Source organism: Papaver somniferum, unplaced genomic scaffold (genome assembly GCF_003573695.1).
Source record: "Papaver somniferum cultivar HN1 unplaced genomic scaffold, ASM357369v1 unplaced-scaffold_21, whole genome shotgun sequence".
Taxonomy (NCBI): domain Eukaryota; kingdom Viridiplantae; phylum Streptophyta; class Magnoliopsida; order Ranunculales; family Papaveraceae; genus Papaver; species Papaver somniferum.
This window is the reverse complement of record NW_020631041.1, coordinates 9,628,508-9,647,643: the sequence shown is the minus strand read 5'-3', so window position 1 is coordinate 9,647,643 and position 19,136 is coordinate 9,628,508. Positions and strand designations below refer to the sequence as shown.

At 38.9% G+C, this 19,136-nt stretch overlaps 1 protein-coding gene and 1 pseudogene across 1 annotated transcript; both read right to left on the bottom strand.

Annotated features, from left to right (window-relative positions):
* Positions 1 to 282: 282 nt before the first annotated feature.
* LOC113339564 lies at positions 283 to 8,638 on the bottom strand. Its single transcript, XM_026584811.1, has 4 exons — positions 8,386 to 8,638; positions 943 to 1,003; positions 639 to 883; positions 283 to 544 (listed from the first exon to the last, which is right to left on the bottom strand). The coding sequence occupies exons 1-4, from the start codon at positions 8,636 to 8,638 to the stop codon at positions 393 to 395; spliced, it is 711 nt and encodes a 236-aa protein (XP_026440596.1). The 3' UTR covers positions 283 to 392.
* A 5,016-nt stretch (positions 8,639 to 13,654) lies between these two features.
* On the bottom strand, positions 13,655 to 13,754 carry LOC113340393 (annotated as a pseudogene).
* Positions 13,755 to 19,136: the final 5,382 nt, after the last annotated feature.

The following is a 19,136-nucleotide window of genomic DNA, read 5'->3' as shown; positions in this document are numbered from 1 at the left end:
AATTCCATGCTCAAGTATCCAAAATTGAGATGAACAGCCAACGAGAATAACAATATCAAGATTATGAAATTTTTTACTTGAATAGAGTAACAAGTCACCTAGATATCATTCAGAAATGTGTAAGAGATTTCCTACATTGTAATAAGCGAAACAGATAGAAGTATAAAAGATGTCAACATCTTAAAATTTAGAAAGAAAGAGGAAGAACAAATCAAGGGTGTCATTTGCCCACACAAACTGTTACATATTAGCTTGTAATGGTAAACAAGCCAATACATCGTATCTAAGCCAAATCAACCGTCCCATAGAATATAGACATTTCATTTTAAGTAAAAGCAACTGCATTGGAGGGCAAAACTCCAATGCCCAGGGTTCAGAAATCATCATATTATTTAAAAAGCTCGGCTTCTAATGACATCAAGATCCATCTCAGTAGGATCAGTTGCTTGCAACTCTACCTGAATTCCGTCAAGCTCTCTCTTGAACCTCTCATATGAACTCGCGTAAATCATCTTGGTCCTCACCCTTGTGGTATCATGAGACCTTCAAAACACAATAATGAGACAAAGGTTACTCACAGTTCTAACCCTGACCAGAATTCCTATCAGACAACAAAAAACACAGTTGCAAAAGTTATCAATAGATGAAGAAAACCTTTCTCTTTTGGAAATTCTCATAGCTTTCAGCTGACTCGCCAAGCTTCTCCAGAATAATTTGCTTTTGCTTATCCTTCTCTTTAATTTTGTACACAACAAAACGGAAAGTCCTTTTTTCCTTCAATTCCAAAAACCTTTGTTTGCAATCATCGTGCACAACAATCCCCGACGCTGCATTAGCCCAATACAAAAAATTCAATCCACAATTCAAAATCAATACCAATCCACTATACCCACATACCAAAATCAATACGAATCCAAATACAGGACCAACAAGAATAAATACCGAATACAAATTCCAACCTCCTCTCCCATCTTGATTACTTTAATTTTCTTAAAATCCTCCTCTGAGATTCACAGCAAACCCTAATACAATTTCTGCCATTAACGACCATTACCATCTTCATCACTGCCAACATCAACTACCGATTACTTCTAGGGTTCGGTTATGGGAATTGGGATGAGGTTCTAGATTGAGAAGAAGATTTTGATGAATCGAGAACTTCTAGAGATGGAAGAATTGAGTTATGTGATGAAGATTTGAAGGAAACTTGAGTTAGGGCCGCCGTTGATTGTTACCGAGAAGAAATTTGGTTTTGTGTAACTTGAATCAGTGATGGGGTTGATTAGAATTTGGTTCAGATCTGGATTTGATGAGCTGCTACTATTGACTGTTGCGGATGAGAGAAAGGGGGAGTTAAAGAGAGAGATTGAGAGAAGATGATGAAGAAGAGGGGTCGAGAGAAGAGCAGCGGTGGTGATGGAGCGCCGCCGTCATCTGTGGAGTAGAGGTGTTCTTCAGCGGTGGTGATTGAGAGAAAAACAGATAGGAATTGGGTTCGACTGGTTGAAGGAGGGTTATGCTTCGGAAAAAAAAAGAAAGAAGAAAAGAGTGAATCCGAATGAAAATGATGGACGGTTGAGATTGTATTTGAGATGCTCATACGGTTTAAGAAAAGATCTTGACGGTTGAGATTGTATTTAAGATGCTCATGCGGATTGAGAAGTATGTGTTTCATTTTGTGCTAATACGAGCTCATGTATTCGGTTTGATTATCAACCTTCGACACGAAAAAAATCCAAAAAAAATATGAATAAATGTAGCACATTCTTATCGACATTTTGATTTAAAAAAATCCAAAAAATGTATAAGAATAAAGTTGAAAAATAAGAAATCAATCCGATAATTGGTGTGTTTCTTTGTGCTTTTGTGCTTTCTCTTTGTGCTTCCGGTTTGAATTTCGACTAGTTACATAGGTCATGAATTAATTTTGACTAGTCATACATGTCATGAAGTAGCTTTAGTTCACATTAATAGCATGATATATATCATCGAAATCGATAAATATGAAGCTCAATGTCGATTCAAACTTCAAATGTGGTATAACGACATACAAACTATGAACCAATAAGCTCTGAGAGGGTTCTGACTTCAAACTTAGCATGATACATCATCAAAATCGATAAATATGAAGTTCAATGTCGATTCGAACTTCAAACTTGGTATAATGGCCTATAATATATGAACCACGAAGCTCTGAGAGGGTTCTGACTTCAAAATTAGCATGATACATCATCGAAATTGATGAATATGAAGCTCAGTGTCGATCCAAACTTCAAGTTCGGTATAACGACTTACAAACTATGAACAAGAAGTCTGAAAGTCCACAAAAACGATGAATCCAACCATTTACTGGTAATATTCCATGGAAATATTCTACGAAACCTTAAACACACACAAAACTTAGTAAGAACGATGAATCCATCCATTTACAGGTAAGATTCCTTCGGAATATTCTACGAAACCTTAAACAAACCCTATTTCTGCACATTGGATGCAAACCAGACTCCGAGATCGAAACCTGGCAGCGAGTGGACTACTCTAAGTCAGAAACTTGGTAAGAACGACGAATCCATCGATTTACAGGTAAGATTCCTTCGGAATATTCTACGAAACCTTAAACAAACCCTATTTCTACATATTGTATGCATACAAGGCTCCGAGATCGAAACCTGGCCGTGAGTTGACTACTCTAAGTCAGAAACTTGGTAAGAACGATGAATCCATCCATTTACAGGTAAGATTCCTTCGGAATATTCTACGAAACCTTATACAAACCCTATTTCTGCATATTAGATGCAAACCAGGCTCCGAGTTCGAAACCTGGCCGCGAGTGGGCTACTCTAAGTCAGAAACTTGGTAAGAACGACGATTCCATCCATTTACAGGTAAGATTACTTGGGAGTATTCTACGAAACCTTAAACAAACCCTATTTCTCCATATTGTATGCAAACCAGGCTCCGAGATCGAAATATGGCCGGGAGTGGACTACTATAATTCAGAAACTTGGTAAGAACGGCGAATCCATCCATTTACAGGTAAGATTCCTTCGAAATATTCAACGAAACCTTAAACAAACCCTATTTATGCATATTGGATGCAAACCAGGCTCCAAGATTGAAACCTGGCCGCGAGTGGACTACTAAGTCAGAAACTTGGTAAGAACGACGAATCCATCGATCTACAGGTAAGATTCCATCGGAATATTCTACGAAACCTTAAACAAACCCTATTTCTGCATATTGTATGCATACCAGGATCCGAGATCGGAACCTGGCCGTGAGTTGACTACTATAAGTCAGAAACTTGGTAAGAACGACGAATCCATCTATTTACAGGTAAGATTCATTCGGAATATTCTACGAAACCTTAAACAAACCGTATTTCTGCATATTGTATGCAAACCAGACTCCGAGATCGAAACTTGGCCGGGAGTAGACTACTATAAGTCAGAAACTTGGTAAGAATGACGAAACCTTAAACAAACCATATTTCTGCATATTGTATGCATACTAGGCTCCAAGATCGAAACCTGGCCAGGAGTGGACTACTCTAAGTCAGAAACTTGTTACGAACGACCAATTCATTTACAGGTAATATTCTTTCGGAATATTCTACGAAACCTTAAAAAAACCATATTTATGAATATTGCATGCAAACCAGGCTCGGAGGCTGAGGATCAAATCCCCCCATCCTCATTTCTTCCAACGTTCTATATTTTTACTTCAACAACACTTATAAGTGTTGTTATGCATTTTTATTAAGAAAAAAAAACAACCAAAACTTGTGAACGGTAAGGATGGTTGATGAGCTAGACTTCCATGCAGTAGATTCATGTTCGACTCTCCCTTCTAATATCATTTTTTCCAACATTCTATTTTATTACTTCAACAACACTTATAAGTGTTGTTATACGTTTTTATTAAAAAAAAAGAAAAAAAAACAAAACTTGTGAACTGTAAGGATGGTTGATGAGCCAGACTTCCATGCAGTAGGTTCATGTTCGAATCTCCCCTCTAACATTATTTTTCATCATCATATTTTGGTGTTCTTCAACAACTCTTGTGAAAATTGTGATAGGCTTAGTCACTACCTTTATGGAACAGAGTTGTTATAGCTAAATGTCGTCACAACGTTTTTGCTTAAGGAGTTGTCGTTTGTTTTCTTAGGCAACCCCTTGTTTCCTAAGGGTTGGCAGTGATGATATACGACAACTCTTCCTTTGAAACCAGTTGTAAAACATATGACTTTCTACGATGTTTAGTGAAGAGTTGTAAATCTCCAGTTGTAAATGTATATTTTTTCCGTAGTGGAAATATATCATGACTTTCGTTACTTGGTAAAGATAAACTTGATCGAAGCGAAAATCTTACCCACTCATATTTCAAGATATAGATAGGAGAGGTATACTCAGATCGAAACACCAAATGTGTATAATCCAAGTCTATATGTATAGCATACGACTTCTTGTCTCAAAGAGTAGGAGATAGAGTAGATAGACTTTTGAGTGATAGATAAGTTCAAGTATTCACATACCTTTTTGTCAAGAAGTTCCACCGGTTCCTTGAGTAGTTCTTCTACTTGTATCATGAATCGCCATGAAGTTCTTGAGCTCAACTACACTTTCTATCCTAGTCCGAGACTTAGCTATAATAGACTAGAAATCAAGACTTATAGTTTTGATCACTAACATTGACAAACATGCTTGAGATAGAAACGCATGCGAGTTCGACCGAGCAATGCTCTAACAGTCAGAATGAACGAAATTCCATTCCAGTCAATGTTCAAGAGTTTAAAGAAGATTTTCGTTGCGACTCAGTAGTCTGGACTCCAAGAAACATAATTCAAGGCCTCTCGCAATCGAGCGCAATGGAGTTTAGAAAATTCCAAAATCTACCTGGAGGGAATTGATGTATGATAGGAGGACGATCACTGCAAGCCTTGATACTTCGTTAAGTGTATCTTGCTCAAAGACCTAGCCGGCCTCTATCAAGGTAACATTTGTCTACCTTGCCTCATAACTTTTGTATTTAACCGTCACCATCCATTGCTTACCCCGCAATAATGTCACTGTTACGTGCTAAGCAGGGGACTTAATGTTGATGGTGGTTTTTTGAATAGGGTAAAATTGTAAAACCCCGTAATTAATGCGTTGATTCCCTTCAAGGGTATAAATCCATTTAAGAAGTGATGAGTGCAAAAAACCTCTTCACTCATTGATCTACTAAATATGTATGGAATTCATTCAGAATGGTGCAACAATCCCGAATATTCTATGAATTTTCATAGTAGCATTATCCATTTAATGCATTGTGTGCCTTGTATTTTCCTACGTTATGTTCCGCAAGAGAACCCTCAATGTTGGCATGACATGACGATTAATGTTCACTCTCAGCAGAGTAGCATGAATCTCCCGAAGTGTTAGTATTGAAGTCTGCATGAAAGTACTCACACAAGATGCATCACTCTCTGACAAAGAGAATCTCGTATCGGCGCACTTTTAAGTTGGCTCGATCACGCTTGAATTCCTTAAGGAAAATCTAGACTGTTAATATCAGTCTCAGAAACAATCACGGCCACACAATTTGGTCGCATGTTTTAGCAAACCCAGACCACTCCTAGCAGAACTAGGTAATCACCGTATTGACCGCTGGTGGGCCTACTAGTGTCCAACCAATTAGACTTTATTTAAACACATTCCAGCGTTGTCAAACGCCAACCCTAAATAGGATGATCACGCTGTTAAAAGAAGCTCAAACGAGCTAGACTGTCCAAAACAGTCTCAGAAACATCACGAACGTCCAACTTTGCCAGCCTGGTTGGACGGCTTGGATCCTCCTTCTAACGGTTAAGGAAGTGCTAACATGATCATTGGAGGGATCACTAGTGCCCTAGTCGATCGAATTGCATGCGGCAAACCTATAGAGTGCTCAATCGCTTACCCAAACATGGGCGTTCACGTTGCGTAAAATAACTCTGACGAATTTAGACCGACAAAGACGGTTTCAAAACGCATGACGTCCGCCCAACTTAGCCGTCCTATTTGGACGGCTTAGATCGCATCTTGAGTGATCAAAGAAGCGCGGTCGTGACCATCGGTAGCCCAACTTTTCCCCCACTCGATCGGTTTGCCCACGAAAGGACCATAGATCAATAAAACGTTTTCCCAAACTATGGAAGGCGTGATGATTTTAAACCCTAATTTTGGGTCGCGGAAGTATACTAGCGTCTTAAATCGATCACGACCATCCAACTTAGCCATCCTATTTGGATGGCTTAGATCGCGTTTAGGACTATCAGGAAGGTATGCATGCGTTCACCGTCAGCCAAACATTGGCCCCACATGATCGATCTCCCCAAAGGAGGCCAACGGCGTACCAAACCGCTTGGTCAAAGTCGCGTGGGCGTGGCTGTTTCAAAACCCTAATTAGGGTTTCCGGCAACACAAATTTGTCGTAAATTCATCGTGAACATCCATCTTCACCGGCCTAAACGGACGGCGTAGATATAGACTCAATAGGTCCCAAAGATGTCAACGTGATCACCATGGGACCACCTTTGCGTGTGATCGGCCGGCCTATGAAGACTAGGGCCGGTGCTCAAAACGCACGCCCCAAAGGTGGCATGCCACACGGCTTTAAAACCCTTTGCGGCAATATATTTCTGTCGCAAATCGATCACAACCACTCATCTTTGCCGGTCAAGTTGAGTGTCCTAGATCGAATATTTGTGGGACCGACAGGTGTAGGCATGCACGCGAGTGAGCCGTCTCTACACATGCCCGATTGGACCACTCATAAATAGCGACAATGCTGGGATTCGATCAAGCCAAAGAGGGATGTTTGTGCACCTCTAAAAACCCTAAATTCTTTCAACGGAAGCAAACATGTGTTGTAAATCATCTCGTCTGTCCAACTTCGCCAGCTTGGTAGGATGGCTTGTATTAAAAACTAGGCGATCAATGGAGTGCCTCAATGATCACCGTCTGCCACTCTGTCACAGGGAGTGATCGACCAAATGATGGCCCGCCGTGCGGCCTCCAAACGATCACTCGAAGATGGTTAGACGTGCTGCCATTATAGACGCTTAATCTACGACAGATTCAATCAAGCTTTAAAACAACGATGCTTCGTGTATATCGATTGTTTTGAGATGCTTGCTTAAAAGCGATGCATTACATGCATCGGGCATGCACGATATTTCATGAATATCAATTTCATATATAACTTAGTTATTTAACCTAATAGCTCCGTATGCTATTTCTTGTGGCGGGTCCCACGACTTGACCCACTCATTCGAGACATCGAACATGTCACAAACTGGGGGACACTTACTGGGGTATTGGTCTGGCGGTTTACAGCGTGCGGCGTGAAACGCTCCCATTATGAGAACGTCTCAGGAAAGGTGGACGGTTAACGGTGATAAGGGAAGTGGGCAAAGGCGTGATCGTGTGACAATCACTTACACGACACCACTATTCCATCAATCAACTTCCTCCACTTCCTACAAGATGAGGATTGCGCTCAAATAGCTTGTATGAATAGGTTCTTCAACCTATTTTCAAACAACACGAGAAACCAAGTTGTTGTTAACACCTTATCCAGAAACACCCAGAACTGATAGCTTACATCATGCAAGCCAGTTCAACATTCTGATACAAGCCAACACCTTCACAATCTCAACACCTTCTTCACTTCCCTCCTAAGATCAACCCCATATCCTTCACTTTGTAACCGAAGCAAGTCTGGAACGGCCATGTCTTGGTTTAGGCCATAATTGTACAGATTGATTTCTCGAATCTAAAGTACTCCCGTGAAGTACATTTGTTTAGGGTTTATATTCGTTTCTCATCCACACACACCCAAATTTACCAAAACCAACAGAACTAGTTTTTTACCCTTAAACACACAAGTTACCGAACTAAAAGTTCGTTGACCAGCAACTTATCTCAGGTTACCGAACTACAAGTTCGGTTACAAGTTTAAAAATTGTTGGTCATCGAACACCATACTGTATTTCAACATTTCAGTCTTATAACACTGAAAACACAAACCCAATAAAAATTGAAAACGCAAACAAGGTTCTAAAACAAATATAAAAGTGTTATACATACCAAACTATGAAATCCTTAAGTAATTGTTTAAAAAACACAAACACACCAAATTAAACCATACGAAATCCATAACTAAGATGTTTTTTTGAAACTAAAATCATACGAAATCACTAACGACCACTTTTACGACCCCTCTTGCCACCTCCTTGTTTACCACGAGTTTTGGGACGAACTTCCTCATCATTTGTGGTATCGTTTCCTCGACCGGTTTCCTCCACAACACGACTTGAACCTTCTCCTTATTGTCGACCCCTCTTACCACCTTCTTATTTACCACGAGTTTTTGGTCGAACTTCCTCATCATTTGGGGTTTCGTCTCCTCCACCGGTTTCTTCCACAGCGCGACTTGAACCTTGTCCTTGTTGTCGACCCCTCTTACCCCCTCCTTGTTTAACACGAGTTTTGGGACAAAGTTCCTCATCACTTGGGGTTTCATCTCCTCCATTGGTTTCTTCCACAACGCGACTTGAACCTTCACCTTGTTGTCGACCCCTCTTTAATTGCTTAGACCTACTTGGCTCCACCATTCTTTTAGTTATGAGACCCTCCCAATACTTGTAGTAGTCGGTTTGTTCCTTAGTCAACATCGTCTCTCCACTTTTGATTTTAGCCATCCATTTCTTCAACAATTTCGTACCCTTCGACACCTAATTCCAATTTTAAGCTCAAGTAAATATCTTCTCAATACTTTGAAATAATCGAAAAGTATAAGAGAAAGAAATTTTCTTACCACATTATCCCATAACCTTTTAGCTTCTTATCCACAAATAGGCATATCTTTATGAGCTCTCTTAGCCTCCCTCTCCTTTGCCTTCGCCTTTGCCTCATCAGTAATAGCTTGTTGTTCTTTGTTTATCACAAAAGGATGACTATTTTCTTCATTAAACTCCATATAATCTTCCTCACATGCATTTACATCTCCTTCACAAGGTACTAAATCACCTAAAGGTATGTGGTAGGTATTAAGTGCATTCCAATGTGCTACCGCAGGAGTTGGTTCATTTTTTGGCTCAAAATATTTCTCGGTGTTCTTTGTTCCTTCAACCAGCAAAGTGAAATTTTCATTCTGCACGTCGGTATCCATTTGGATGCAACAAAGTTGTCTTAGTATTCTATTTGGATTATATATTGCGTAGCTGTTAGGATACCAAATTGGTCCATAGTAAGTCATGACGCTAGAGAAAGCATTCAAGTCGTCTTCATCTACAGAGACATCATTGGGTACGGCGTATGGGTGAAATACCACATCGTTCACCGTAAGTGCATCCAAAACAACCACTTTCCTGTTGTAGTTTGGCCATAGGGATAAGGGTCTTTTTGCCTAGCCAATCCCAATTCAGGGAAGTGATCGTAAATCCAAACCTATGCGAAAATACGAAAAATATCCACGTACATGAAAATTGAATTGGAAGCAGAAAAATTTAGCGAATAATTTGCTAATTAACAATGTAGAAAAACTCACCTGAACAAGAGTTAAGTAACCTCCAATTTGATTACACTTAATCCTCGACTATTTGCTCATCTCTTATAGAACAAAAGCAAGCACACCAGTGGCCCAAGAGTATTTGTTCATCTCATTGAGATTCTCCAAAAGCTGTAGATAATGTGCATCCACCCTATTTCCAGAAGTGCCGGGGAAAATGACAGTTCCTAGCATATATAACCAATAAGCGGTAACATGATGCCTAAGGGTCTCCCTGTCCATCACCAACTTTCCTTTCTCCACCTTCTTTTTTGTCCCTCCAAATGCTTCCTTCAACTTTAACAACTTGAATTTCTTCAACTTCTTCTTCAATGTTTCATTTGCCGCTTTTGGATTATACTCATCGCCATGTTTAGGGGACCTCACAGAACGTCTAGACTCACACTGAGACTTTCTTGCATCCCATCCTATATAATTTAAAGCCAATTCTTCAAGATATTCATAAGACATCGAGGGTTTTTAGCCTTCTCGAAGACATTTACCTTCCACTGGTAAGTCGGTTATATCATGACAATTATCGGGAGTAATTCCCATCTCGCCGAATGGACGATGCATAGTATATATCTCGGGATAATATCTCTCAAGAAATGCAGATACGACAACAACGTCAAATTCCACATGTGCTAACTCAATAGGTCTCCAAAACACATTTTTTAACCTTTGATACAAACTCGTCACACTCCAAAGACATATCCCATGTGGACACCTTTTGACGTTTAATAAGATGAACTGCATCCTTATGATCCTACGAAAAGAACATAACACTAGGAATACTTGACAAAACACTATTAATACAAAAAAAACATAACACGATGAACTTAAAGAATACCTTTGTCGCATAGATCTTTGATAGACACATTTTTGTGTCCGATTTTTCTCGATTCTATATATTTTTAGGGCTCATTTTTGTACTTATTATGGTGTTTTATTTATTTGTAGGTATTTTTGGCCAATAAACATTTTTGGAAAAAATTGGCACGAAAAGTTGTCGGAAAGCACCCGGAGGACATTTGCTATTCGGACTCTCACTTTAGATAAGGGGTAACCTAATTACTAAGGGGCATCCCATTTCCAAGCAGTTGCTAATCGCACCCCTACCCTGGATAAGGGGCAACCATCTTCAACATTTCAAAAACCAAGTTTTGGCGGGAAAATAGGTGCAGTGAAGAACAGATTTTGGCAATCGTGATTTGGAGGAGTTTGAGATCGATTAACCTCTGATTTTCATAAGATAGATTCCTTATGGGTCTAGGAATCTGATATGGGCGTTTAAATCGATTAGACTGGGCTCAATTGACGGATTTTTATCACAACAGAAAATATGGAAAGTCACGTGTGTGACCTGTGTTAGGGTATTTTAGAGAGATTAAAGTGCTGTAAACTTTCCCAAAGATTTAAATATATCTAAGGAAGAGTTTAGAATAAAAAACGAAATCTCAGAAACGCGTAGAAATTCTAAAACAAGAAATTGCCGCAACTTGGCCGTGAAGAGAAGAAAAGAGATTTTGGAAGATTTGGGAGAGATTTAATCGGTATGTTTGATATAAATAGATGTCTTGGGTCATATAGAAGAGGTGTCGAGAGTTTGGGAACCTAAGGAGAGACAGAGAAGAAGAAATCAGAGCTTTACCAAACTCTGTTTTTGCTGCTGCTGCTGCTGAAGAGGAAGAACGCGAAGAACATTGACGCACGGGAAACAGTCGCAGAACAGTGTCGCCGTTTAACAGCTGAAGAACATTAAGCTGTGCAGGACAGTCGTATTCTAGGGTCTTAAAATCAGCGACAAAACAACAGTATTTACAACAGTTTTCTGTAACAGTTCCATTGTAACAGCTGTTTTGCAACACCAATACATTGTTGCAAACAGTCTGTGTTATTACTTTTCACTCTTTTAATCATCTTTTGAGCAACAAACACATATTTTGAAATCATGATTAATATGAGGAGCTAAACCCCATTGCTGAGGCGATAGAGGAAGCTATTTTTCCAACAAAAAGTGGTATATTCTATTTTATCTTTTTATTTGCAATAATTATATGATTATTTTCCTTGAACTATTATTGAATATGATTTTTATTTGAGTGATTGTGATCTATTTTGATGGAGTATGCTTAGTTTTAAGACTTTTGATGCTTCATACTCGGTATTTACAATTACTACTTTTGAAAATCTACTTGTTGCAATATTTAGAATCAAATTAAAAGAGAAAATTGCATAAATATAAGTATTGGTTTAATCACTTTGAACTTGGAAAATAGTGGAATCTGAGCCTCAGTGTTTCTTTTAGTATTGATATCATCTTTGATTGAGTTTGCTATAATTTTTAGTGAGTTTTCTATTTTAATATTAGAATTTAAGTCTAATTAATATCCTTCACAAGTCTGAGAATCGAACCACTTTTACCACTATCTACAAATCACATCAATTTTTGGCGCCACCGACGCGGACTTGTTTTTAGGGTTTTAGATTTATTTTTTTTTATTTTTTTATTTTTTTATTATTTTTGTCCCTTTTTATGTTTTTGGGTATTTATCTTGTGTCTACAGGTTCTGGATCATAAAGAAAATTGAGCCAAAGAGTTTGGTGATTTCGTAAAAACTTTGAGTTAAAGATTAAAGCAAAAAGAATAGAAAAGAAGACAATTTTATTTTAGACAATTTTAGTTTAGGGTTTGTTTATTTTCTTTTAAAAAAAAATTGTATTAGGGTTTATTATTTTTGTAATTTTTCCTTATTTTTGTTTTTTTTTGGACTTTTGGACTTTAGGACATTATTTTTTTTATTATTACCCTACGGAAGGGTACTTTAAATATAAATTGTTTGCAGAGAAGGAGGACAATTACGATATTGTCTCTGCACCTTGGGTTCGCACACTAGACATCGGAGTCAGTGGCCCGAGTCGACTACAACTGATTCATCCCCCGTCTGGAACGGGAGGTAAGATTCTAAACACTCGTGAATCCCCTGTCAGCGAGTTACTGGACTCCTTCGTATGCATATATGTTGAGGACTGAATAGGGAAATTTATTTTTCTAGTAAAGGGAAAGGCCTGTCCATACAAGATAAGGGTTCGGATTTCATCACCGTTCTCTTCTTGCCCGCTTTAGGAACACGTAACCTACGCGAACCTAAGCCTAAAATTTTGACTAGAACGAGACCGATAGGGTAACGAGATTAACAGTAAAGTCATTCGAAAAATATTGGTTACTCTTTTAAGCATACTTCGAAGTTCTTGACGGTTTCTGTAAGTTGAACGCGTGACGGCGCTGCCTTGTAATACCGGTGAGGCCTTGGGTATCAAAGCTCCACCGAGATTCCCTCGCCTCTATTCAACTTACGTTAACTCGAATTGATTCCAGAGGGGTTTGCTTAAATTATAACGAATTCCTGTTCGAAGGATTAGAAGATGGTCTAGAAACAATCTAAGTGGATCCATCATGCTTTTTGTTTGCTAGAAATCAATAGTTTTGATTTGGTTGAGTCGGCCTTGATATGTGTTTGCTTACCCTTCCAATTTAGAAAATTATATTGTATGACTGAACGTAAAAGAGACGCACTAGGTAGATTTGTTAAAGAGAAAACTAGTAGTTCGAAGCGTCTCGATTACCTTAATCTAGAAAGTCCGACTTTTGAAGAGTCTGTTTTTGAACGTCCTTTGACTGAGGAGAGAATCCCCGTTGCTCCGATAGCGCCAGAAATGGCAACTTTGAAAGCTTTGTTGAATCCAACTAGGACTACCCGTCCTTCGTGTATTAAGTTAGCTGAAACGGAGGAACCCTATGAACTGAAACCTGGGACCTTACAGATGTTCCCAATATTTTTAGGGAAAGAAAATGAAAACCCTTATTACCATGTTAGGGATTTTGAGGAAATTTGTAGTACTCTAAGAATTAGAGGCTTAGATGATGATGCTTTGAAACTTAGGTTATTCCCATTTTCCCTGAAAGATAAGGACAAGTCGTGGATGTATAGTTTGGACTCCGAGTCAATTGAGACATACGAACAACTTACATCTGCCTTTTTCAATAAGTTTTTCTCTAGGCACAAAACATCGTCTATTAGGACGCAAATATGCACATTTTCACAACAAGAGGGAGAATCTTTATATAGGTATTTGGAAAGGTTCAATGATTTATTATCCCAGTGTCCTCATCATGGTTTAGAAAAGGTTAGGCTAGTTCAGATCCTTTATGAAGGTTTATATTATTCCAAACCGACCATGGTTGAGTCTCTATGCACTGGTGGATTTGAAAACCAAATTGTTGATGCGGCGATAGGATTTTTTAATGAAATCACCGAAAAAACCCAGCAATGGGAAAATAGTAGGGCACTCCAGAAAACAATTCTTTTAAGTAGAGGAAACGTTAATAGGGTAGAAGGAGGCTATGAATCAGATGTCAAAATTACTGCTATAGCAAAAAGGTTAGAAGCCTTAGAAGTGGGCCAGACTAGTGGTAGAGTGGAGCCTTTTTGGGAAGGACAGAATATTGAAGAGCAGGCCAATGCTCTTTATAATAACACTAGATTTGATAACCGTCAAAAGATTGACCCATATTCAGAAACCTAAAATCCTGGTTGGAGAAACAATCCGAACCTTTCGTGGTCTAAGGGCCAAAGTCAAGGTCAGTTTAGTAATTCTAATGATCCCCCAGGTTTTGTCTATACTAAGAATCCTTCAGGATTAGCTCAGTTTCAGAATCAGTCATGTAAGAAAATCCTAAGTTTAGAGGAATCTCTCGCCTTGTTAACTCAGCAAACTGCAAAATTCCAGTTATCCGTAGAACAGAGTCTACAGCGAGTAACAAGATAGGACAAGAAAATAGTCAGGCTATTTCCGAGTTAAAAACCCAGGTTGGTCTGATAAGTGATTCTTTGAGAGAAAAAGGTAAGTTTCCTAGTCAAACACAACCCAACCCTAGAGGAGTTCATGAATTAGGTGTAAAACCATCGAATCAATTGAATGTTGTTAGAACCCTTAGAAATGGTAAAGTTGTAGACAATAAGGTAACCATGCCCGATAGTGCACATACTGTAGTTCACCCCTCAGGATCTCACCTCTCAGGACCAGTAGCTGAAGAGACTGATAAAGTTTCTGATGATGTGAATTCGGTTCCTAAAAGGTCCGATTTTAGGCATAGAGCCCCATTACCTCAGCTATTAGTACCAACAAAGAATGAATCGAACTTTAATGACATAGTGGAGGTTTTTAAGAAAGTTACCATAAACCTTCCCTTATTAGATGCAATTAGGCAAATTCCTGCTTATGCCAAGTTCCTTAAGGATATGTGTACGCGAAAGAGAAAACTTAGGGTCCATAAGAAATCCTTTTTAGCTAGTCACGTAAGTTCAATCATTCAGAACACCACAACTCCAAAGTACAAAGACCCGGGTTCTCCTACCATTGCTTGCACAATAGGTAACTTCCGGGTAGAAAAAGTTTTAGTTGACTTAGGAGCCAGTGTGAACTTACTTCCATTCCATGTATACTTACAGCTAGGACTTGGTGAAATGAAACCTACTCAGATGACACTGCAGTTAGCTGATAGGTATGTTAAAATCCCTCGAGGTGTTATCGAGGATGTTCTTATTGAGGTCGACAAGTTTATTTATCCAGTGGATTTCGTGGTCCTAGATACCCAACCTGTCCCTGACCCAGAGAACTAGATACCTGTGATTTTAGGTCGCCCATTTTTAGCTACGTCTAATGCGATCATTAACTGTCGAAATGGTGTGATGAGTTTATCTTTTGGTAATATGACTATGGAGATGAACATTTTTAATTTCAGTAAGCAACCTCATGAGCTAGATGACACATGTGTTGAGGAGGTGAACATGATAGAAGCCTTAGTTCAGGAGTCATTACCAAACATCTTGTCTGAAGACCCATTAGAAAGTTGTTTATCCCATTTTGGTTTATATTTTGATGACGATAGCACTATTGAACAGGTGAATGCTTTATTAGATTCTACCCCTGTGTTTGATACTGATATATGGAAAGCTAGGTTCGAACCGTTACCATTTTGTGATACTACCCTAATTCCTTCTTTAGAAGAGCCCCCAAAGTTGGACCTTAAACTACTACCCGATACTCTAAAGTATGTGTTTTTAGGCCCATCTGAGACTTTACTTGTGATTGTAGCTTCCAATTTGGATAGTGATCAGGAAAGTAGGCTAGTAAATGTACTTCAAGACAATAAGGAAGCTTTAGGGTGGACCATAGAAGACATTAAGGGTATAAGTCCTACTGTGTGTATGCATCAGATTCATTTAGAGGAAGACTCCAAACCTTCTAGGGAGATGCAATGTCGACTGAACCCTAACATGAAATAGGTAGTTCGAAAAGAGGTGCTTAAGTTGTTAGATGCGGCTATTATTTACCCAATTTCAGACAGTAAGTGGGTCAGCCCTGTTCAGGTTGTCCCTAAGAAATCAGGTATCACTGTAGTCCAAAATGATAATAATGAATTAATCCCAACCCGAGTGACCACGGGATGGCGTGTGTGTATTGACTATAGGAAATTGAACAAGGTCACAAGGAAGGATCACTTTCCCCTTCCTTTTATCGACCAAATTCTAGAGCGATTAGATGGACATAGTCACTATTGCTTTTTAGATGGCTACTCCGGTTATAATCAGATCGTTATTTCCCCAGAAAACCAAGAGAAAACCACTTTTACCTGTCCCTTTGGTACCTTTGCGTATAGACGCATGCCTTTCGGGCTATGTAATTCCCCAGCAACTTTTCAGCGTTGTATGATGAGCATATTTTCTGATATGGTAGAACGGTCCTTAGAGGTCTTTATGGATGATTTTTCAGTGTTTGGTTCATCTTTCGATGAGTGCTTGCATCATTTGACATTAGTGTTGACTAGGTGTAAGGAAAAAAATTTAGTGCTTAATTGGGAAAAATGCCATTTCATGGTTAAATCAGGAATTGTGTTAGGGCACATCGTTTCTTCAAAGGGTATAGAGGTAGACAAAGCCAAAGTTGACCTTATTAAGACTTTACAGGCCCCAAAAACCATAAAAGATATTAGGTCATTCCTAAGGCATGCAGGTTTTTACCGTCGATTCATTAAGGATTTTAGCTTGATTTCTAGACCTCTTTGCAATTTGGTTGCAAAAGATGTTAAGTTTGTCTTTGATGATGCTTGTTTAGAGGCTTTTGAGAAGCTTAAAACTTTACTCACTACTACCCCGATAGTCTAGGCACCTAACTGGAACCTACCCTTTAAGATTATGTGTGATTCTTCAGATTATGCTATAGGCGTCGTTTTAGGACAACGAGAAAACAAATTAGTTCATGTGATTTATTATGCTAGAAAAACTCTGAATGATGCCCAAATGAACTACACAACTACCGGGAAGGAACTTTTAGCCATCGTGTTTGCGTTGGATAAGTTTAGGTCCTACCTATTAGGTTCTAAGATCATAATCTATACAGATCATGCTGCTTTGAAATACCTTTTATCTAAGAAGGATACCAAACCTAGATTGATTAGATGGATCCTATTGTTACAGGAATTTTCCCCAGACATTAGAGACAAAAAGAGTGCAGAAAATGTAATAGCAGACCACTTGTCTAGGCTAGTTGTTAGTTCCCCTAGTGATTCCCTTCCTATAAGGGATATCTTTCCTGATGAACAATTGTTCTTTGTTTCCCAATCACCTTGGTATACAAATATAGTGAATTATCTTATTACTGGTCGAACCCCTCGACATTGGGGTAAGAAAGACCATTCTAAGTTTTTAGCCGAGGTTAAGCATTTCTTTTGGGACGATCCTTATCTGTTTAAGTATTGTCCGGACCAGATTATTAGGAGATGTGTATCTGAGAGTGACCAGTGTAGTATTATCTCCTTTTGTCATGAACATGCATGTGGGGGCCATTTTAGTGCTAAGAAGACTGCTGCTAAGATTTTGCAGTGTGGATTTTACTGGCCTTCTTTGTTTAAAGATTCCCATAGTCATTGTGTTTCTTGTGAGCGTTGCCAGAAGTTAGGAACCATTTACCGTAGAAATATGATGCCCTTGAACCCTATTTTAGTGATTGAGGTCTTTGATGTGTGGGGCATTGATTTTATGGGTCCATTTCCTATTTTGTTTGGTTATATTTACATACTTGTCGTTGTAGACTATGTGTCTAAGTGGGTTGAGGAGGTTTCGTGTAAAACGAATGACCACAGGGTCGTAGTCCAGTTTTTGAAAGAGAATATACTTACACGTTTTGGTACACCGCGAGCTATAATTAGTGATGGAGGTTTACACTTTTGTAATAGACCGTTTGCTCTTTTAATGAAAAATACGGTATTACCCATAAAGTAGCAACCCCATATCACCCTCAGACTAGTGGTCAGGTAGATGTTTCCAATAGGGAAATTAAACGTATTCTAGAGAAAAAAGTTAATCCAAATAGGAAAGACTGGTCGTCGAGGCTTACTGATGCCTTATGGGCTTACCGTACTGCGTTTAAGACACCCATTGGAATGTCACCTTATCGTTTAGTGTTTGGCAAGGCATGTCACATGCCTGTTGAGTTAGAGCATCGAGCCTATTGGGCTATTAAGAACTTAAACTTTTCACTTGACAAGGCAGGATCTCAAAGAAAGCTTCAGCTCAATGAGTTGGACGAGATTCGTAGAGATGCATACGATAGTGCTAAGGAGTATAAGAACAAAATGAAACTTGTGCATGATAGGAATATTTTACGAAAGTAATTTTCTCTAGGTCAAAAAGTTCTTATGTATGACACTCGTTTGCATCTATTCCCCGGGAAGTTGCGCTCTCGGTGGACTGGTCCTTTTGTGGTTCGTACTTTTTTTCCTCATGGCGTTGTTGAGATTGAGACACCATATGGTAGTAGTTCTTCGAAGGTTAACGGTCAGCGATTGAAGCCCTTTTTATAGGCTTTTCCTACAGGTGATGTTGAGGAGGTCCCTCTGGAGGACACTGTTTACCTTGATTGACCATCGAGGAGATTTTGTATGTTGTATAATATTTTTGTAGGTTTTTGGTTACACTTCACCCAGGTACTATCTTTCCGACTTCTCTCTTTACTATTTCCTCATGTTATTTATGTTTTTGGTACTGTTCTTTGATTAGAAACATTGAGGACAATGTTAGATTTAAGTTTGGGGGTGGGGTAGAACTTTTTGTTACCTTTTCGTTGCAATAAATAAACTTCAGAGCCTAGAAATTTATCCCTATTAAGGATGGCACTAACCAATCTAAGTGGATGGAAGCATTTTGGTTGTAGGAGTTGAGGAACCAATCTGACTAGATGGAAACATCTAAAAGAGTCTATTCATAAAAACACAGAGCTCAGGTGTTAGAAATAACATGATAGTTTCACCATATCTCGTTGAGTCCATTTCACTTCTGTTTTTATTTTGTTTTGTTTTTAAACTTCTCTAAGTGATTAGGTGGGGCTCACGATTCAAGTTGTTACCAATGCTAGGGTGAATTAGAGTGATTGAGATACGGAAAAAAAAGATACCAGACCATCAGACCAACTGGAATAAATTCAATAAAGTCGACCACTGG

What these genes read in the sequence shown, in the direction of transcription:
- LOC113339564 (XM_026584811.1), bottom strand. Translation starts at nt 8,638, where the DNA reads ATGGTGGAGCCAAGTAGGTCTAAGCAATTAAAGAGGGGTCGACAACAA. An exon ending in GAGGTTGGAATTTGTATTCG is followed by an intron (nt 884 to 942) that starts GTATTTATTCTT and finishes ATGTGGGTATAG; the next exon opens with TGGATTGGTATTGATTTTGA. An exon ending in AAAGGTTTTCTTCATCTATT is followed by an intron (nt 545 to 638) that starts GATAACTTTTGC and finishes TTGTGTTTTGAA; the next exon opens with GGTCTCATGATACCACAAGG.